Raw genomic sequence first — 23,021 nt, forward strand, 5'->3', positions numbered from 1 at the left:
GGGTCAGGGCTAGTGACACAAGTTAGGCCGACCTCGTCATTTCAGTCTCCCATCAGGTACATGACATTTCCCCTCTTTCACGTTTGTGGAGATGAACCAAAAGTAGAAATTACATACCCTAGGAAGATGAAATATGTGAGTGTGTGACACGTTACCCAAGAAGCGTGACACCTTACCCATGTTTGGAGGAGAACATGAGAAAAGAAAGAGTGACTCTTAACTCATGAATAAGAAAGCAATGAATAAGGCAGCTTTTCCAACCTTTAAACATGGAGGAATCCCTACTTAAAATTGCTATATCAATGGCTTATGGTACATTAGCATGGTGTCACGGGGAAGAATGCTCTTCATTGCTTCCTGAAGCTTCCTGAGGAACCCTTGGGTTGCACAAATCCTTGGTTCAGAAAGGCTGGACTAAGTCATGAGGGACTAATAGAGTTTTGACAGGGGGGAAGAGTAAGTTGTGGAAGAGAGAAGGATGAAGAGTTATATCGTGAAATGTACACTGTAATCCTGAACCCTCTTATCATTCAACCCATGTTTCCTTCAGGCTCTGCCAATCCAGAAGCAATTTAATGGTGAAAACAGCACGATCTGACAGTAATTAAAAGCCCTGAACAGTAAGGTTATTAAATGTACTTTGAATCCCAGAAAGAGCAACTCAACATTCTTCTTAGAGAAATCTTTATATATTTGCAACCACCACAAGCAATTTAAATATAAGAAACGCTCACAACCAGTTTAAACTTTGAACAAGGCTTCAATCTGAAAGCACATTTACCAAGGATGACCACTCTTGTCTAAACCAACCTGTTTATGAACCTTATGCAAGTCACTTTTGACATATGCAGCAATATTGAAAATGGATTCCCAACATTTCATATCTAGTGAAGACTTGAGTTCTATCGGGAACAACAGCTAAGAGGTCGGCAAATGTAAAAGTCAATTACGAATTCTTAAAGTTTTTAAATAACAGAATCTCTGGGATAATAACTGTTTCCGAGGTTGTCCCTCTCCTGGAAATGATGGTCTTACATGATGGGCGTGTCCAAAAGTAACCATGTTTTGGACCAAAGCAGATCACGTAATATATACAATGTCTGGCCAAGTAGTTGCATGTAAGAACCATGTATTTACTTAACAATTTATATCTTTTCAGCAACCTAGGAGGTTATAGGAAAAAACTTAGAAATCCTCTTCATTACCTTACATGGAGTTGAAGCAAAGTCAATCACTCTGTGGTGCAATACAAATGATTCAGTAGATACATTTTGAAAGACTTAAACTTCTGAAATAGAAAACTATCGACCTGTAATCTTTGACCTAACAGCACTGATCGCAAAATATTTCAATTTAGAAGTTGACCCATTGATTAGAGGCACTAAAACTCCTTGATCCCATTCGCAATACCTACCCAACTTCCCTCCCTTCTCTCCCTTTCTCATTCTTTTCTCTCTGTCTTCCATTAATTTTCCACCTGACCCCTACTATGAAGCTACCTCTCATGACCACACCTATAATATACTTTGATCAAATGGCTTAGGACCACTCCCCTTTTCCTAATTTTCTTTTTATAGTTGTTGCATTAAATTTACCAAATAACATTGCTGTGGTCTCTTAAAGAGTTACTAAACCCAGGACTCTGCATTCATTATATCTGCTCTCCCCGGACCCCGCATTCATTATATCTGGTCTCCCCGGGCCCTGCATTCACTATATCCGCTCTCCCCGGACCCTGCATTCACTATATCTGGTCTCTCCGGACCCCGCATTCACTATATCCGCTCTCCCCAGACCCTGCATTCACTATATCTGCTCTCCACGGACCCTGTATTCACTATATCCGCTCTCCCCGGACCCTGCATTCACTATATCTGCTCTCCCCAGACCCTGTATTCACTATATCCGGTCTCCCCGGACCCCGCATTCACTATAATCCGCTCTCCCCGGACCCTGCATTCACTATATCCGCTCTCCCCGGACCCTGCATTCACTATATCAGCTCTCCCCGGACCCTGCATTCACTATATCTGCTCTCCCCAGACCCTGTATTCACTATATCCGGTCTCCCCGGACCCCGCATTCACTATAATCAGCTCTCCCCGGACCCTGCATTCACTATATCCGCTCTCCCCGGACCCTGCATTCACTATATCCGCTCTCCCCGGACCCTGCATTCACTATATCCGGTCTCCCCGGACCCCGCATTCACTATATCCGCTCTCCCCGGACCCTGCATTCACTATATCTGGTCTCCCCGGACCCCACATTCACTATATCCGGTCTCCCCGGACCCCGCATTCACTATATCCACTCTCCCCAGACCCCGCATTCACTATATCCGCTCTCCCCGGACCCCGCATTCACTATATCTGGTCTCCCCGGACCCCGCATTCACTATATCCAGTCTCCCTAAACCCTGCATTCACTATATCCGCTCTCCCTGGACCCCGCATTCACTATATCCGCTCTCCCCGGACCCTGCATTCACTATATCCACTCTCCCCGGAACCTGCATTCCCTATATCCGCTCTCCCCGGACCCTGCATTCACTATATCCACTCTCCCGGACCCTGCATTCACTATATCCACTCTCCCCAGTCCCTGCATTCACTATATCCGCTCTCCCCGGACCCCGCATTCACTATATCCGCTCTCCCACAGTACACAGAACATGGAAATGCAATTATTACAGTAAATATAAATTGCTAAATCCCTTTTCTCATCAGCAGTATATAGCAGTCTTGTGACTTCTATCAGTGTCCAGCAGAGCACTGGTTAAAGCTTGTAGGAGGAGTTTTCTTTCTGCTCTAGCTAGCAGGATGCAGAACCCCTGACCTCTGGACAGTGCTGATTTGCCCTGTGCTGATCACATGCACTCTCCCAAGAAACAAAAAAAAAAAACCTCTTTAGCAATACCCACTAAATTGAGCATGTGCAGAGTGGCTCCACACGATATGTATACAAGGAGATAAGAGGGGAACACTGGAAGAAGGGGAGGATCAGAGAAGACAGTATCAACCAGCCATTTTACACAATTCAGAGGATTAACCCCTTAGTTTCCACAGTGAGTATATCAAGCTTTACTGCATCTACAGACTGATTTTACTGTTGTGGGTTTAGCAACACTTTAAGGCACGGGTATCAAACTGGTGGCCTTTCAACTGTTGCCAAACTACAAGTCCCATGAGGCATTGCAAGATTGACAGTTACAAGCATGACTCCCAAAGGTAGAGGCATGATGGGACTTGTAGTTTCTCAACAGCTGGAGGGCCGCCAGTTTGACACCCCTGCTCTTAGGCCTCATGCACACAGGACATTAAAAAACACTCTTCTAGAAGCTGTCCTCCTGGCAGCAGCGTCTTTGCAGGACAAACGCCTGCAAACAGGCAAGCCGATAGACTGACAGACCAGAGGGAGACCTGCATGGAACCAGCAATCTGCTGGTCTCTGGTGCAATGCTTTACAGATGCCAGAAACAAAACAAACAAAAGTGCATTTAATATTTTTTGTTAAAAGGTGAACTTATCCTTTAACCTCCCTAGCGGTCTGATTATTTCATATTTTTGGTGCTGAAAGCGGTACCATTATTTTGCATGGAAATATGTAGTTTTTTATTGTAGGCTGTAATTTTTAGGAATAACTCACTGAAATCTGTCTGAACAAGATTCTAAATCATACATTTAATTCAATAATATAATCAAACCAAAAATACTCAAATTTGAAATATAGCGCCAAGTTCGCACATCGCTGAGCAAAGTCGCAAAATTGTTTTCAGTGTCTGATGAGGAATTTCCCCCACGAATCATTATCACTCAATTCTGCAAGTGGTTCTGATTTACTATCGCTGTTCTCTAGCCGGTCTAAAACCGCTTTTGACCTAAAGGGACACTTTTTGGACACCATGGACGTTTCTCAGTTTCCAGGCAGAAAGAACAATCAAAATGCAGACAGGGGACAGGACAAAGCACTCGGGACAAAATGTATGTGAAATGGGTTGAAACAGCAATGTTTTACTATGTAAAATCGTTTTGCAAAAAATGACATTTTTTCAAATTTTCAAATTTCCCGCCGCCGCCGGCAGCGCCCGTACGTCCCGACATCACAGGGGCCGGAACACAGGAGGCGGATGCCGGCATCGGCCGGAGGGGATGGCCGGGGACGCTGCAGGGGACGCATCGCGGGAGCGAAGGACAAGGTAAGTGCTGCAGGGACTCCCTATACAGCGCTGCATGGTAAGCCCGAGTGTAGCTCCGGGTTACCGCTTTTGGTACTGACATTTTACCCCGAGCTACACTCGGGAATACCGCCAGGGGGGTTAAGGAAAAAAAATTAGATTATTTTTAATTAAATCATTTTGTGGCCCAACAATGAACATCTGTGGCCATAATCCTTTAATTTCATTACTTAATAATAAGATTTGGAGGGACATGATGGCCTGGCTGTTATCTATAGGATCTCACCAGACACTATGAGCACAAAGGTTATGGTGAGAAGCGATTAAAGCAATAAAAAAGCCCTTAAATCGCAGCATGGCACAGTAAGGTCTTCTTAAAACAGAAGGTATTCATTCTATCACATATTTCCAAATATAAGAGGATTATTCCTCATTTCAGGACAGTAGGGAGGGATTTGTGATTGCTTTAATCCCCGTTCAACTTTAACTTGTATGGTAATACCATCTTGTTGACTGCCAAGCTATTTAATAGAGGCTATACAGTGGGGAAAATAATTATGTGATCCCCGGCAGATTGTGTACGTTTGCCCAGTTACAAAGAAATGGAGGGTCTATGATTTTTATCATAGGTGTATTTTAATTGATAGAGACAGAATATCAACCAAAAATCCAGAAAAAAAACACATGATACAAATGTTATAAATTGAGTTGCAGTTCAGTGAGTAAAATAATTATTTGATCCCCTACCAACCAACAATGATTCTGGCTCCCACAGACTGGCTATGTGCTCATGTGGTACACAGATTGGTCCTGTCCAGGGGCGGACTGACCATTTGGAAACTCGGGCACTGCCCGAGGGCCCGGGGTCAGTAGGGGGCCCCATGAGATGCCCCTGGTTCCTTTTTCATAGGCTTTTTTGAGTTTGGGCAAGGACACAGGGGCCCCATGATCCCCTATTGCCCGGGGGCCCCATGAGTTGTCAGTCCGCCCCTGGTCCTGTCAATTTAAGAAGGTGCTCCTAACAACAACTCATTATGTGTATAAAAGACATCTGACCACAGAATCTCTTTCTTGGGCACCACCATGGGCAAGACCAAAGAGCTTTCAAAAGAAGTCAGGGACAAGATTGTAGACCTGCACAAGGCTGGAATGGGCTACAAGACCATCAGCAAGAAACTTGGTGAGAAGGAGACAACTGTTGAAGTGATTATTCACAAATGGAAGAAATACAAAATAACTATCAAACGCCCTCGGTCTGGAGCTCCATGCAAGATTTCACCTCATGGGGTAAGGATGATCATGAGAAAAGTGAGGTATCAGCCCAGAGCTACATGGGAGGAGCTTGTGAATGATCTCAAGGCAGTTCGGACCACAGTCACCAAACAAGCAAATGGTAACAGAATACGCCATGGATTGAAATCCTGCAGCGCTCGCAAGCTACCCCTCCCCAAGAAGGCACATGTACAGTCCCGTCTGAAGTTTGCCAATGAATATCTAAATGATTCAGAGAAGGATTGGGAGAAAGTACTGTGGTCAGATGAGACCAAAATTGAGCTCTTTGGCATTAACTCGACTCGCCGTGTTGAAATCTTGGATGAGAACCTTCTTCCCTCAGCCGGAACACTGAAGATGGGTCGTGGATGGGTCTTCCAGTATGACAGTGACTCAAAACATACCACCAAGGCAACAAAGGAGTGGCTCAAGAAGAAGCACATTAAGGTCAAGGAGTGGCCTAGCCAGTCTCCAGACCTTAATCCTATAGACAATTTATGGATATGGAGGGAGCTGAAACTTCAAGTTGCCAAGTGACAGCCAAGAAACTTTAAGGATTTGGCAAAGATCTGTAAAGAAGAGTAGGCCAAAATCCCTCCTGAGATGTGTGCAAACCTGGTAACCAATTACTAGAAACATCTTACCTCTGTGCTTGCCAGCAAGGGTTTCTCAACCAAGTACTAAGTCATGTTACCTGCCTTGATCTCAAGGCAGTTCGGACCACACTCACCAAACAAGCCACTGGTCACACAATACGCCGCCATGGATTGAAATCCTGCAGCACTCGCAAGCTCCCCCTCCCCAAGAAGGCACATGTACAGGCCTGTCTGAAGTTTGCCAGTGAACATCTAAATGATTCAGAGAAGGATTGGGAGAAAGTGCTGTGGTCAGATGAGGCCAAAATTGAGCTCTTTGGCATTAACTCAACTCGCCATGTTTGGAGGAAGAAAAATGCTGACTATGATCCTAAGAACACCATCCCTACAGTCAAGCCTGGAGGTGAAAACATTATGCTTTGGGGCGGTTTCTCTACTAAAGGTACTGACTTTGCCGCATTGAGGGTCTAATGGACGGGCCATGTATTGTAAGATACTGACTGAGAACCTTCTTCCCTCGGAACACTGAAGATGGGTCTTCCAGTATGACAATGATCCAAAACATACCACCAAGGCAACAAAGGAGTGTCTCAAAGAGAAGCACATTAAGGTCATGGAGTGGCCTAGCCAGTCTCCAGACCTTAATCCTATAGAAAGTTTATGGAAGGAGCTGAAACTTCAAGTTGCCAAGCAACAGCCAAGAAACCTTAAGGATTTAGAGAAGATCTGTAAAGAAGAGCGGACCAAAATCCCTCCTGAGATGTGTGCAAACCTGGGAAGCAACTACAAGAAACGTCTTACCTCTGTGCTCGTCAACAAGGGATTCTCCACCAAGTACCAAATCATGTTTTGCTTGGGGATCAAATACTTATTTTACTCACTGAACTGCAACTCAATTTATAACATTTGTATCGTGAGTTTTTTCTGGATTTTTGGCCGATATTCTGTCTCTATCATTTAAAATACACCCATGATAAAAATTATAGACCCTTCATTTCTTTGTAAGTGGGCAAACTTACAAAATCTGCAGGGGATCCAATAATTATTTTCCCCACTGTAGAAACTAGAACGTGATGAGAGTTTACTCAATGGCAACAGACAGGTTACAGGAACAAAAACATAAAGGCATTAATAACCTTCCTACCTGCAGCTTGTGTTTTTCACCTGCATAAGGATGTGACCTGCATTGGTTGAGTAGTTTCATGGTGTCATTTGTTGCCCTGTACACACAGCCTGTAGTAGAGTAAATCGTAAATCTTCACATTCTGGTGTCAGAAGTTTCTGTTTGGGTTCAAACATGATGCATGCAGCATGGCACTGGCTAATGCATGACTTCTGTCTGTAGTGTGAGAACTGACACTTCCTGTGAAGAAACAACATTTTCCATGATCCCTGGGCCTGACCCAGACACAACCAGAGGAATGAACCACTTTAAATGGTTGTAAAGGCTGGAGGTTTTTTACCTTCATGCATACCTTCTGTCAGGAATGGACTCGCCAATGGTGGTGGGAGTCATCTGCCGTGTGGGCTGCAGTACCAGGGCTGGCCAGTGGGTGCTCTCAGCAACCAGAAGCTCACTCCTGCAGTCAGCCATCACCTGAGGCTGATTGCAGGAGGTGTATTTAAGGAATGGCCAGACCTGCAGTCAGTGCCTTGGTGTATGTTTCCCATGAGCCCCTGTACCTGCATCCTGTCTGCTTCCTGCCTGATTCCTGATTCTGCTTTGATCCTGACTCTGAATGAACTCCGCCTGTCCTGACCCCGGCTATTCCTGACCACTCTCCAGCCTGCTCCTTTGGTACCTTGTCTGCCTGATTGTTCCTGACCCGGCCTGTCTGACTACGCTCTGCCTGCTCCTTTGTGTCTTGTCTGCCCGATGGTTCCTGACCCAGCCTGCCTGACCACTCCACCTCACCAGCCCTGACTGCTCTTATCTGTGTACATTCCGTTATCAGTTGGAGGTTTGGTTTTGTTATATTGTGCATTTATATTTGTGTATAACCTTTAATAAATTATATTGTTGCACCATACTTGAGCCTGCGTTTCCCTGTGTCAGTTCACACATCTCTGGTCTTACCGGGAGCCCTGACACCTTCATAGCAGCATAGCAGGCAGCTACTTGCACCCACCCAGGGGCGGACTGACAAATCATGGGGCCCCCGGGCAATAGCGGATCATGGGGCCCCCATGTCCTCTCCCACACCCAAGAAAGCCTATGAAAAAGCCAATTAAATGTACCAGGGGCATCTCATGGCGCCCCCTACTGACCCTGGGCCCTCAGGCAGTGCCTGAGTGTTCGAATGGTCAGTCCGCCCCTGCACCCACCCAAAAAGAGATACATAAATAGACATTTTTAAAAATGGTAGAAAATATTAAATCAACAAAACATGAAACTGCTACATTTTTTTTGATTTGCAAAAATAAGTGCCATAAGATGCCACCAGCACCAATATTAAAGACAAAATCAGTGTCACGGATGGACTGTATCTGTGGCTGGCAGTGGCAGGGTGACAGTTGCAGGGAGTGGAGGATGATGGATCCACACTCTGACAGATCCCAGGCTGAAATTCCCCGGGCAATGGGGGGAGGTAAAACGCTGTGACTGCTGGCAGCTAAATTCAGCAATCCCACACAGTGACAGATCTGACACAACACACCAACACTGACACAGATCAGCAGGCATAGAAGAGCAGGCTGTGGGATCATGATGGTGTCATCACTCACTGACACATTGCACATGTGATGGCCAGCCGGCCGGGTCACACTTGCACAGACACGAGACAGCAAACATTACCTTCCCCCACAGGCACAGGTCTGCCTCCTCTGTTGAATGGGAAGAGAAGGGCTGGAACTCCACAGTGATCAGCAGTCGCCCAGCCAGCTTGCAGTAAAGGACTGGGTCTGAGAGGAACACTGAAAGAAGAGGCAGCTCAGCTGCTACACTGGCCCCAGACACCCCGCATCTTCCTCTGTCCTTTCTTCTTCCCCTCTGTCAGCTGGAGGATCATTCATGACGTGGCGGCGTCACACATAAAGAGCGTGCAGGGCTGTGCTGTGCCCAAGCGGCCCTAAGTGGCAGTGCGTCCTAGGCGGCCACCTAGTTTACCTAGTGGAAGGACCGGCCCTGCATGAAGGTAAAAAAACCTTCAGTGTTCCTCCCCCCCCCCCCATACTCATCCAAGCCCATGATCACGATCCAGCACTGTGCAGGAGAGCACCAGCAGTCCCCGGTCTCTGCCTTCTCACTGGCTGAGACACAGCAGCAGGAGCTATTGGCTCCCACTGCTGTCAATCACAGCCAATGAGGGGGGGTGAATGAAAGTACGTCCTGCAAAACATACAGAGGCGGATCAGGAGCAAGCATGCAGAAGTGCCCCCAGCAAGCAATCAAGCAGAATGGGGAGGAGCCAAAAGTGACAGTGAGGGGACCCAAGAAGAGGAGGATTGGGGCTACTCTGAGCAAAACTACTGCACAGAGCAGGTACTGTATGTAGTATGACATGTTTGGTATATTTTTTTTAAATATGTGCACCTTTAGTATCACCTTAAGCCCTGGAAGGTTTTACCCCCTTCATGACCAGGGCATTTTTTGCTATTCGACACTGCACTACTTTAACTAGAAATTGTTTAGTCATGCAATGCTGTACCCAAATTAAATTTATATAATTTTTATCACTCTAATAGAACTTTCGTTTGTTGCTATTTGATTACTTCTGTTTTTTTATTATATAAATAAAGATTACATATCAAAAAAAAAAAAACAATACTTTCTATATTCTGTTATAAAACATATCCAATAAAAAAAATAAAGTTTCTTTCATAAATTTAGGCCAACGTGTATTTTACTATGTACCTTTGGGGAAAAAAAAATTCCAGTATGTGTATATTAGTTTGGTTTGTGCAGAGTTTATAGCATCTACAAACTATGGTATATACTGGAATTTTCACAGCTATGACGCTATACTAGTAATGGCGGTGATCAGCTACTTATAGTGGGACTGTGATAGTGTGGCGGACAATCCCATATGGAAGAAAAATATATTTAAAAAATATTCTTCCCAAATATATTGCCATATATATGAAATGCTACAATTTTGGCCATATTCAATATATTTAAAAAGAAAATTAAAAAAATAATATATACAGTATATAGTAAAATGGTATTATAGTGAGCGCTCTAAAAATAGCAGCTGTAACACACAAGGTAACCACAGTAAACCTCCGAATAACAATAAGTAAAATCAAGTGCAGCGCTAATATGTAGTCAAAAGGATAAATAAATGAATAAATAAATAAATCATGAGCATAAGTGGTGAGTAAATAATAGAGAGTTCATCCAATGAAGGAATAAAGTTCAATATATTGCCATATATATGAAATGCTACAATTTTGGCCATATTCAATATATTTAAAAATATATTTAAAAAGAAAATAAAAAAATTATATATATATATATATATATATATATATATATATATATATATATACTGTATGTTGACATGCATTTTTCATATATTAAAAAATATATGAAAGATATTTTTAAAATATATTCTTTGAAATATATTCATCAGATTTTTTTTAACATATGAAAAAGTCATTTTAACATATATTTTTACATATATTTGTAAATGCATTCCAAACATGTAGATTAAATGTATTTTTAAAAAGACATACAGTATATTTGATAATTAATTTTTTACAATATTTTTCATATATTTTGTAATACATAAAATCCGCATTTCAACATATAAATATATTGCCTGTTGAAATGCGTTTTTATTACAAAATATAGGAAAACTATTTTTAAAAATACATTTCAAATATACTGTATGTCTTTAAAAATACAAATCTACATTTTTGGAATGCATTTACAAATATAGGTAAAAATATATGTTAAAATGACTTTTTTACATGTTAAAAAAAATCTGAAGAATATATTTTAAAAAATATATTTTTAAAACTATATATTTTTTTATAATATATTCTTTAGATTTTTTTAACATATAAAAAAGTCATTTTAACACATATTCTTAGATATATTTGTAAATGCATTCCAGAAATGTAGATTTGTGTTTTTAAAGACATACAGTATATTTGAAATGTATTTAAAAAAATATTTTTCAAATATTTTGTAATAAAAAAGCATTTCAACATGCAGTGTATATGTGTATATATATATATTGAATATGGCCAAATTTTTAGCATTTCAAATATATGGCAATATATTTGGGAAGAATATTTTTAAAATATACTTCAAATATATTTTTCTTCCATGTGGGATATCTGGCACTAGCTGACACTGGCTGGGAGGAGCCACTATCTGACTAACTAGCAGTGGCATCAATTGTGAGGCTAATACAGTGATCAGTCCTAATATTGTGCACTGTATTAACCACTTGCCGCCCCATGTATATAAACGGCCGGGCGGTGGCAGTGCAGGGACGGGTTGCCGCCATTTTGGATTGTGCGCGCTCCAGACACAGTGGAACACCGATCGCTGTACGGACCTCTATGCGAGGTCCCAATCATGTGATCACTGATTGGCCAATCAGTGATCACATGAACAGTAGTAAGCAAGATGTCACTTCTGATCGGAGCGGAAGTGGGAGCGGGTACCTGTCAAATTCGAGTACCAGCTCCCCAAAGGTGCCAATCCTTAACGGGGAGTGGGGGACAAAGGCTTGAAGCGGAACTTTCCCTTTTGGGTGGAGCCAGGGGCGGACTGACAACTCATGGGGCCCCCAGGCAATAGGGGATCATGGGGCCCCTGTGTCCTTGCCCACACTCAAAAAAGCCTATAAAAAAGGTACCAGGGGTATTTCATGGGGCCCCCTACTGACCCCGGGCCCTCGGGCAGTGCCCGAGTGCTCGAATGGTCAGTCCTCCCCTGGGTGGAGCTTTGCTGTAAGCACGGACACTTTTTAGAACCATTGGTGTTGGTCACATACAGTATATGATATACGGACTAATTGATTCAAACAATTTATTGAATTTTCACCTTATTGCTATGGACCTATTTATTTAACCACTTCCAGTCCGGACACTTTCCCCCCCTTGCAGTCCAGACACTTTCCCCCCCCTTCCAGTCCGGACACTTTCCCCCCTTCCAGTCCGGACACTTTCCCCCCCTTCCAGTCCGGACACTTTCCCCCCCTTCCATTCCGGACACTTTCCCCCCCTTCCATTCCGGACACTTTCCCCCCCTTCCAGTCCGGACACTTTCCCCCCCTTCCAGTCCGGACACTTTCCCCCCTTCCAGTCCGGACACTTTCACCCCCTTCCAGTCCGGACACTTTCTCCCCCTTCCAGTCCGGACACTTTCCCCCCTTCCAGTCCGAACACTTTCCCCCCCTTCCAGTCCGGACACTTTCACCCCCTTCCAGTCCGGACACTTTCCCCCCTTCCTGTCCAGGCCAAATTTCAGCTTTCAGCGTTATCACGCTTTGAATGACAATTGCGCGGTCATGCAGCACTGTACCCATATGAATTGTTTAGCATTTTTTTGAGACAGATAAAATTTTATTTTGGTGGTATTTATTCACCGCTGGGATTTTTTTTTTTTTGCTATATAAATAAAAAAGTCCAAAAATCTTGAAAAAAAAAGTTTTTCTTATAAAATTTTGCAAATAAATAATCTTTCTTCATACATCTTGGCCAAAATGTATTCGGCTACCATTTTAGTAAAACAATAACCCAAATTAGTTTACAATCAAAAAATTTTTACATTTTTATTAAATTTTATTATCTACGTTTTTTTTTTTTTACATACTGTCACCCTAGCAGTACAGTGTCACCTTGGTGACACTGTACTACTTGTGGGGGGTGATGAAGATTTTTTTTTTTTACACTGATTGCTTTTACAGCATAAAGGCTGTAAAAGCAATCATTTCTCATCTCTGGCTGCATTCTTGCAGCCACTGAGAAATACAGTGAGAGCGATGATTGGTCACAGCTTGTCACATGATACAAGGCTGTTGTGAATAGCCCTGTACCATGTGACCTCTGTGATCATTCACAGATTTCACAAGTAATAAGCAATGATGTCAGGAAGTGACATCTTGCTTACTACTATTCATGTGATCACTGATTCAATCAATGATCACTTGATCGGACCTCACACAGAGTTCGGTGTTCCGGATCGCAGTGTGCGTGCTCCCAGGGGGCACGCACAGGCAGGGAATGCGGGATGAAGTCTATAAACGGCCACCCGCTCCTGCACTGCTCCTGTCCGGTCGTTTATGTACATGGGCCGGATGGGAAGTGGTTCAGCACTTTATTTGTTCCCAGGAATATGGAATTTATTAAGAAATGATTTATTTATTGTTTTAATTTTACATTGCATATATTTTCATGTGTTGTTTTTAGCACTACATCACTTTTATTGCACATTCATTTGGGAACACATATTGACGTCAGCTGCTGAGTTTGTTCACGGATATTCACACAAATTAGTTTGCGCAGGAATTTTTATCATTTTATCTGTATTTCTTCACCATCAAAGCCCTCTAGGTCTAGATAGATAGACTTTTTGTTTCTTTAGACAGAGGCTGGGTAGAAGCCTGGGGTGAGTCAGCCTGGGAGTGAGGCAGGAGTTCACCTCAGGACAGGCCTGGAGGTTCTACATGTCAGGGCCTCTGCAACCTTCCCACCTTTCCAGAAACTGGAGAACTTTCTGGAAGAGGGGTGAAGGCCCAGATTTGCATGTTTGAGGGACATTGGCCAATCCCCCAGCATAGGGCTGGGCATGGTGACCAGGGTAACCCTCAAATATGACAGAGCCTGGGAAGCAGGGGAAGTCAAGTGGAAGATGGACTGAGAGGAAGGCTGGAGTGCGGAGCCTGGGAGAAGGCCTCAGGGAGTCTACCTACAGGCTGGTTGCTGGATGGAAGGATCTTCACTGACCAAAGTCTCCTAGAGAGAACGTCCCAAGCAGCAGGGAAGGAGCCAATCTAGTACACTGAAAGGCCTCAACGCAGCTACCAACCCACCAGACTGACAGGACAGGACCGTGTGAACTGGGGTGGACTGACAACTCTTGGGCCCCCCAGGCAATAGGGGATCATGGGGCCCCTGTGTCCTTGCCCACACTCAAACCACACCCAAAAAAGCCTTTGAAAGGTACCAGGGGCATCTCATGGGGCCTCCTACTGACCACGGGCCCTCGGGCAGTGCCCAAGTGCTCGAATGGTCAGTCCATCCCTGAGTTTGAGTACTCCTATACCCCCTGGGCTGGATAATGGATAACTGCTTAACTGCAAGCTTCTGGGACCTCTTGCTCAGGGATACCCTCAGTACAGCTGGTTGGAGAGGAGGATTCATCTAGGGTCTGAGGTGGCACACTAAAATTGGACTATAGCGCTCCATAAAGGGACAGTGCTATATCTTTGCTAGTCCACATTTTTTTTTTTGTCCATAGTTGTCCTCAAGTTTTATAGTTCCTTGGGCACCCCATATACCCCTAGACCCCATCCAAGTTGTTTACCCTAAATAAAAACAACTAAAAAATCCAGCTCAAGGACTGTTTATTGACTCTGAGGGTACAAGTGTGGAAAATGTGTGCTGCCTGACTGTGCAGAGCATAGGGGGACCCAAGCCAGATTCAGCGGCCCTTACAAGGGTAGTGCTACATAAGTATCATGACTCAAAATGCAGGAAAAACTAAACTCTACAACAGGTTTGGTCATATGGAAAATATACAGAAGGTCTGGAAGCTCCATCAGTCTCAGTGCTCATAGGAAGTGGTCTTACCTTCTCCCAGAGGGTCCAAGGTGTGGATCATGAGCTGGAAGATGGTGCTGCGCATGGTACTGTTGTGCAGAGAGGCCGAGCTTCCACCTCTGGTTAGGAATGGCTTCAGCTGGACAGAGGTGGAACAAATGTTACATTAAATAACCCAGAATTCATTCAATCTGTGCATAACATAAGATAGACCCCCCCCCCCAAAAAAAAATGTTTCCATGACACAACTTTTTTATTAGACTTAAATGTCCTGGTCAAATTAAACTGTAGAGAGGTTAGTATCCCGAAAGATCCAGGTACATGTTCATTCCATAAAACAGAGACCACACCACATCGAAGAAAAATATATTTTAAATATATTTTTAAAATATTCTTCCCAAATATATTGACATATGTTTGAAATGCTACAATTTTGGCCATATAAAATATATTTCAATAAATATAAATAAATATAATCATATGTTAAAAAAAATCTGAAGGATATATTTAGAAGAATATATTTTAAAAATATTTTTCAGATATGTTTTAATTTAAAAAAAATGCTTGTCAACATACAGTATGTGTGTGTATATATATATATATATATATATATATATATATATATATACACAGTGGGGATCGAAAGTTTGGGCACCCCAGCTAAAAATTTGTATTAATGTGCATAAAGAAGCCAAGGAAAGATGGAAAAATCTCCAAACGGCATCAAATTACAGATTAGACATTCTTATAATATTTCAACAAAAGTTAGATTTTATTTCCATCATTTACAATTTCAAAATAACAGAAAACATAAAAATGGCGTCTGCAAAAGTTTGGGCACCCTGCAGAATTTATAGCATGCACTGCCCCCTTTGCAAAGCTGAGACCTGCCAGTGTCATGGATTGTTCTCAATCATCGTCTGGGAAGACCAGGTGATGTCAAGCTCAAAGGTTTTAAATGCCCAGACTCATCTGACCTTGCCCCAACAATCAGCACCATGGGTTCTTCTAAGCAGTTGTCTAGAAAACTGAAACTGAAAATAGTTGACGCTCACAAAGCTGGAGAAGGTTATAAGAAGATAGCAAAGCGTTTTCAGATGTCAATATCCTCTGTTTGGAATGTAATTAAGAAATGGCAGTCATCAGGAACAGTGGAAGTTAAAGCAAGATCTGGAAGACCAAGAAAAATATCAGACAGAACAGCTCGCAGGATTGTGAGAAAAACAATTCAAAACCCACGTTTGACTGCACGACCCCTCCAGAAAGATCTGGCAGACACTGGAGTTGTGGTACACTATTCCACTATAAAGAGATACTTGTACAAATATGGTCTTCATGGAAGAGTCATCAGAAGAAAACCTCTTCTACGTCCTCACCACAAAAATCATCGTTTGAACGTTGCAAATCAACATATAGACAAGCCTGATGCATTTTGGAAACAAGTTCTGTGGACCGATGAGGTTAAAATTGAACTTTTTGGCCGGAATGAGCAAAGGTATGTTTGGAGAAGAAGGGGCACAGAATTTAATGAAAAGAACCTCTGTCCAACTGTTAAGCATGGGGTTGGATCAATCATGCTTTGGGGTTGTGTTGCAGCCAGTGGCACAGGGAACATCTCACGAGTAGAAGGAAAAATGGATTCAATAAAACTTCAGCAAATTTTGGATGGTAACTTGATGTCATCTGTGAAAAAGCTGAAGTTAAAGAGAGGATGGCTTCTACAAATGGATAATGATCCTAAACACACCTCGAAATCCAGGGGGGATTACATCAAGAGGCGTAAACTGAAGGTTTTGCCATGGCCTTCACAATCTCCTGACCTCAACATAATTGAAAATCTATGGATAGACCTTAAAAGAGCAGTGCGTGACAGACAGCCCAGAAATCTCAAAGAACTGGAAGACTTTTGTAAGGAAGAATGGGCAAAGATACCTCAAACAAGAATTGAAAGACTCTTGGCTGGCTACAAAAAGCGTTTACAAGCTGTGATACTTGCCAAAGGGGGCAGTACAAGATATTAACTCTGCAGGGTGCCCAAACTTTTGCAGACGCCATTTTTTTGTTTTTTGTTATTTTGAAAGTGTAAATGATGGAAATAAAATCTAACTTTTGTTGACATATTATAAGAATGTCTAATCTGTAATTTGATGCCTTTTGGAGATTTTTCCATCTTTCCTTGGCTTCTTTATGCACATTAATACAAATTTTTAGCTGGGGTGCCCAAACTTTCGATCCCCACTGTACATACACATATATATATATACTGCATGTTGAAATCCATTTTTATTACAAAATATATGAAAAATATTTTTAATACATTTCAAATATACTGTATGTCTTTAAAAATACAAATCTACATTTTTGGAATGCATTTACAAATATCTGTAAAAATATATGTTAAAATGTTAAAAAAAATCTGAAGAATATATTTTAAAAAAAATATAATTTTAAAAATGTTTTTAACATATTTTGTAAAATATAAAAAAACGTATTTCAACATGCAATGTGTGCGTATGTGTATTCATTACATTTCAAAATATATACATTATATGTATATATATACTGTATGTTGAAATGCATTTTTTTATATATTAAAAAATATTTTAAAAATGTATTTTTTAAAATATATTCTTCAGATTCTTTTTTAACATATGAAAAAGTCATTTTAACATATATTTTTAAATATATTTGTAAATGCATTCCAAAAATGTAGATTAAATGTATTTTTAAAGACATACAGTATATTTGACAATGAATTTTTGAAAAAAAAATTTCATATATGTTGTAATGCATAAAAAAACGCATTTCAACATACAGTATATATATATAATTAATTTTTTTTTTTTTAAATATATGTATAAATGTATAAAAAGGTGCATATACTTGTGGAGATTGTTATCTATACCTTGCATGCTAGCTGCTTTATAATCATCACTAGCGCTCGCCAGCACACAACATATCTATATTTCTAAATATATTGAATACGGCCAAAATTGTAGCATTTCAAACATATATCAATATATTTGGGAAGAATATTTTTTAAATTTGTTTCAAATATATTTTTCTTCCATATGGGGACCAACACAAAGTGGCACATAATTGTGAAGTGGAAGGAAAATGATAAATCCTGAGGAAGCCACGTGTCCTATCGTGGTGTAACGCGTAGAGAGCATGTGCGGTGACACACTTCCTTTTTCAGCGGTGACGCACTTCCGGTTTTGACGCCATCTTGGTACACCCAAGTCCCCTAGTACACCCATAGCACATGGGAAACTGCTGTACTAATAGGATTTTAATGTGAGTGTCCATTTATTTGGCGTTTTTTCATTAATAAAGCGGTATTACACTATGGAGGCCTATTATGTGAAAGGGATATTTGATGCGCTGAGTTATAATTGGAGCGCGATCACTTCAAAAACAAGATTGACACAATTCGCAAGGACATTGCTGCAACTCACACGCCCTCTCAGCCCGTCCCCTCTCACACAGCTACCCCCTCATCCCCCCTCCCCCTCGACATAACCCGCAGGGACTTCGTCGCTGCTCAAACTCCCCCCAACCCCGTTCCCCCTTACTCAGCTACCCCCTCATCACCCCTCCCCCACGGCCCCATCACTGCTCTGACCTCCACTTCCACCCCACCCTACATTCCTCATACTGAAGCCCCTCAACACTCCGCACCTTTGACCTTACTACCATCAAGGAAGTCTCCAAGATCCTCTCTGATGCCCGCCTCACCACCTGCCCCCTCGACCCTATCCCCTCACAACTCCTACGACCTCCCTCCCCCTCCATCCTACGCTCCCTCACCCACATCTTCAATCTCTCCCTCTCCTCCGGCACTTTCCCCTCCCCTCTGAAACATGCACACATCACCCCCATACTTAAAAAGCCCTCCCTGGACCCCAATGACCCGAACAACCTCAGACCCATCTCCCTGCTCCCCTTTACATCTAAACTCCTCGAGCGCCTCGTCTACACCCGCCTATGCTCTCACCTCAACGACAACAACCTCCTCGATCCCCTACAGTCCGGCTTCCGTCCCCTACACTCCACCGAAGCCGCCTTACTCAAACTCTCCAATGACCTGCTAACCGCCAAAGCTAATGGCCACTATTCAGGGCTCCTACTCCTTGACCTCTCTGCGGCCTTCGACACAGTTGACCACCCCCTCCTCCTCAAAAAACTACACTCCCTCGGCCTCAGAGATTCTGCTCTCTCCTGGCTCTCATCCTACCTGTCACAACGCTCTTTCAGCGTTACCTATAATGCTACCACCTCCCCCTCACTCCCTCTCTCTGTTGGGGTCCCTCAAGGCTCCGTCCTCGGGCCCCTTCTCTTCTCCATCTACACCTCCTCCCTTGGCCAACTCATACACTCTCACGGCTTCAACTACCACCTCTATGCCGACGACACACAAATCTATCTCTCCACCCCCCACCTCACCCCCTCGGTCTCCGCCCGAATCACACACCTACTGAGCGACATATCAGACTGGATGTCGTCCACTTCCTTAAACTGAACCTCTCCAAAACCGAGTTTCTTGTCTTCCCCCCTAGCCCGGACCCCACCCCCCATTGACTTCTCCGTCACATCCAACAACGCCACCATCAAACCCGCCCCGCAGGCCAGAGTACTTGGTGTCCTTCTGGACTCCAACCTATCCTTCCAGCCCCAAGTCCAATCTTTAACAAACTCATGCAGACTCCACCTCCGCAACATCGCCAAAATCCGCACGTTCCTAACCCCAGAAACCACTAAACGGCTCATCCACTCCCTCATCATATCACGACTCGACTACTGCAACTCCCTCCTCACTGGCCTGCCTCGCCGCTGGCTATCCCCGCTTCAGTCCATCCTGAATACGGCTGCCAGACTCATTCACCTTTCCAACCGCTCCGTCTCCGCCACCCCCCTCTGCCAATCCCTCCACTGGCTTCCGATTGCGCAACGGATCAAATTCAAAATCCTAACACTGACGTACAAAGCCGTCCACCATACTGCCCCGAACTACATCACCGACCTAATATCCAAGTACCACCCAACACGCACACTCCGCTCCTCACAAGACCTCCTTCTCCCTAGTTCCCTGGTCTCCTCCTCCCATGCCCGCCTCCAGGACTTCTCCAGGGTGTCACCCATCCTCTGGAACTCCCTGCCTCAACCCATCAGATTATCACCTACTCTCCTCTCCTTTAGGCGCACCCTGAAAACCCATCTCTTCAGGGAAGCCTACCCCACCCCCTGCTAACCTGCCGACCTCCTCCACTCTTCCTACCACTCCATCCCCCACAGCTATCTCCTCCTGTGCCACTACCCCCTCCCTCCTAGATTGTAAGCTCCAAGGAGCAGGGCCCTCGATCCTCTCATGTTTTGCATTGTATTGTTATTGTTCTGTCACATGTTCTGTCCCCCTTTGTAATGTACAGCGCTGAGCGAACTATCGGCGCTTTATAAATACTGTATAATAATAATAATAATAATAATATCTATTTTGGGTATATATTTCATTTAACCCGGTGTGTTTATATTTTGATTGGCAGACCAGGCACTTGTTTTTGCACAGTGTGTTGCTGTTTTAAGCACATGTCACTCTATATTATTTAAAAGATTGGAGTCTCACGTTTTAATTATTGCTTATTAATGTATATTTATTCACCTACATTTGTGTGTATATACACTGATTTGTTGCATTTGCATAGCGCTTCACCATTTTTTGTTATAATTGTTTTCCTATTCAATTTTTTTTCATATTTTTTTTAAATTTAATTTTTTATTTTGTTTATCATTTTATCTCAAAATTTCGAAATGGGCATCTTCAAATAACTAGTTTTTTTAACCTAGTGTTGTTTTGTTTTTTTTAATATATATATATTATAAACTATATATATATATATATATATATATATATAAACTGGCAAGAGGCCTTTTATGATTTTTTTTTTATTATTTCATTGTTATTTTGCTCCTATTGGATTGGTATTTGTAATTCTTCCTTTCATGCCATTTGTTTTGATTGATTTTAATACGAAATTAGAAAAACAATTATTTTACTGGTGAACATCCTTAGCAACATTTTGTTGAATTTATAAACTGTTTTAATAATTTTAATATAACCTTAGAAACATTTGGAATAATTTTTACTGGTGAACATCCTGCGTAGCAATTGTTTTCCTATTCAATTTTTTTTTTTTAATTTTTGTTTTAAATTTCATTGTTATTTTGTTTATCATTTTGTCTAAAAATTTCAAAATGGGCATCTTCAAATAACCATTTTTTTAACCTAGTGGTTTTTTTTTTTTTTTTAATACATATATTAAACTGGCAAGAGGTTTTTTTTTTTATTATTTCATTGTCATTTTGTTCCTATTGGATTGGTATTCATAATTCTTCTTTTTATGCCATTTGTTTTGAATGATTTTAATACGAAATTAGAAAAACAATTATTTTACTGGTGAACATCCTTAGTAACATTTTGTTGAATGTATAAACTTTTTTAATAAGTGTAATATAACATTAGGAGAATTTGGAATAATTTTTACTGGTGAACATCCTGCGTAGCAATTGTCTTCCTATTTTTTTTTTTCATTTTTTTTTTAAATTTCTTTTTTATTTTGTTTATCATTTTATCTCAAAATTTCGAAATGGGCATCTTCAAATAACCAGTTTTTTTTAACCTAGCGGGGTTTTTTTTGTTTTTTTTTTAATACATATATTAAACTGGCAAGAGGTTTTTTATGATTTTTTTTTAATTTCATTGTTATTTTGCTCCTATTGGATTGGTACTCGTAATTCTTCCTTTTATGTCATTTGTTTTGAATGATTTTAATAGGAAATTAGAAAAACAATTATTTTACTGGTGAACATCCTTAGTAACATTTTGTTGAATTTATAAACTGTTGTAATAATTTTAATATAAGATTAGAAAAATCTGGAATCATTTTTACTGCTGAACATCCCGTGTAGCAATTTTTTTCTCCTATTCCATTTTTCTTTTTAAATTTCATTGTTATTTTGTATATCATTTTATCTAAAAATTCCGAAATGGGAATCTTCAACTAACCATTTTTTTAACCTAGTGGTTTTTTTTTAATATATATATATATATTCATTGTTACTTTGCATTTGATTTTATCCCAACATTTCTGGAAAGGAAATATCAAATAACCAATTTTCTAAAGTTTTCTTGTTTTTTTTTTATGTTGCTTGATTTCAGTTGGAATTTTATTCTTCCTATTAAGTTTTTGTTTTTAATGATTTTGATACAAAATTAGAAAAGCAGTTGGAATAATTTTACAAATTAATATCTCGTATAGTTTTTTTTTTTATCGAATGTTTACTTATTTTTAATTTCTATGGTTATTTTGTATTTAATTTGATCTAAAAATTTGGGGTTTGGCATCTTTCAATAACACATTTTTTATACTTTCCTTGTTTTCGATGTTTCACAAATGTGATTGATGTTCCATTCTCTCTATTTAATGATTTTGATATGAAATTCGAAAAAATATTAGATTAATTTTACTGGTAAACATGTTGTAAAGCGTTTTTTTTTTATCCAGTGTTTTTTTTTTATCATTTTACATTTTTATTGTTATTTTGTGTTCAATTTACTCTAAGTACTAATTACTAATTTTGAGATAGGCATCTTCAAATAGCCATTTTTTGCAGTGCCTTTGTTTTTGTTGTTGCTTGAATTTTTCATTCAATTTGTTTTTATTAATTTTGAGATGAAATTAGAAAAACAATTGGAAAAATGCTATTGGTAAACATCCTGTGTTGCTTTTTTATTACCCAGTGTTTTTATTTTTTTCATTTTAAATTTTTATTGTTATTTTGTATTCAATTTACTCTAATTACTATTTACTAGTTTTCCGATAGCCTTTTTTTTGCAGTGTCCTTGTTTTTGTTGTTGCTTGAATTTTGCATTCAATTTGTTTTTATTAATTTTGAAATGAAATTAGAAAAACAATTGGAAAAATTCTATTGGTAAACATCCTGTGTTGCTTTTTTTTTATCACTCAGTGTTTTTTTAATTTTTTTTATTTCATATTTTTTTTAACAATATTTTTCTTTTTGCTTAGTCTTTCCACAAGTAACACGTTTGTATCTTTGGCTGTGTGCAAATGTACCAAAATTCATCTAATTTCTGCTTTAATGATTTTGATATGAAATTAGAAAAACTACTAAAATAATTTTATTGGTAAATATCCTTAATATCCTTTTAAAAAAAGAAATACAAAAAAAATCTTTACAAA

General features: G+C 40.8%; 1 protein-coding gene across 1 annotated transcript in view; it reads right to left on the reverse strand.

Moving 5' to 3' along the window:
- The window catches only part of LOC149429383 (sodium/potassium/calcium exchanger 1-like), a gene marked incomplete at its 3' end in the record, with an annotated part of 111,106 nt that overhangs the window by 47,615 nt on the left and 40,470 nt on the right, over positions 1-23,021 (reverse strand). Inside the window, exon 4 of the mRNA XM_089666469.1 lies at positions 14,794-14,902. Coding sequence (XP_089522595.1) covers positions 14,794-14,902 — 109 coding nt within the window. The remainder of the gene's footprint in view (positions 1-14,793; positions 14,903-23,021) is intronic.

Source organism: Staurois parvus, unplaced genomic scaffold (assembly GCF_062004578.1).
Source record: "Staurois parvus isolate SC_StPar_1 unplaced genomic scaffold, SC_StPar_1.0 ptg002726l, whole genome shotgun sequence".
In the NCBI taxonomy this organism is placed as follows: domain Eukaryota; kingdom Metazoa; phylum Chordata; class Amphibia; order Anura; family Ranidae; genus Staurois; species Staurois parvus.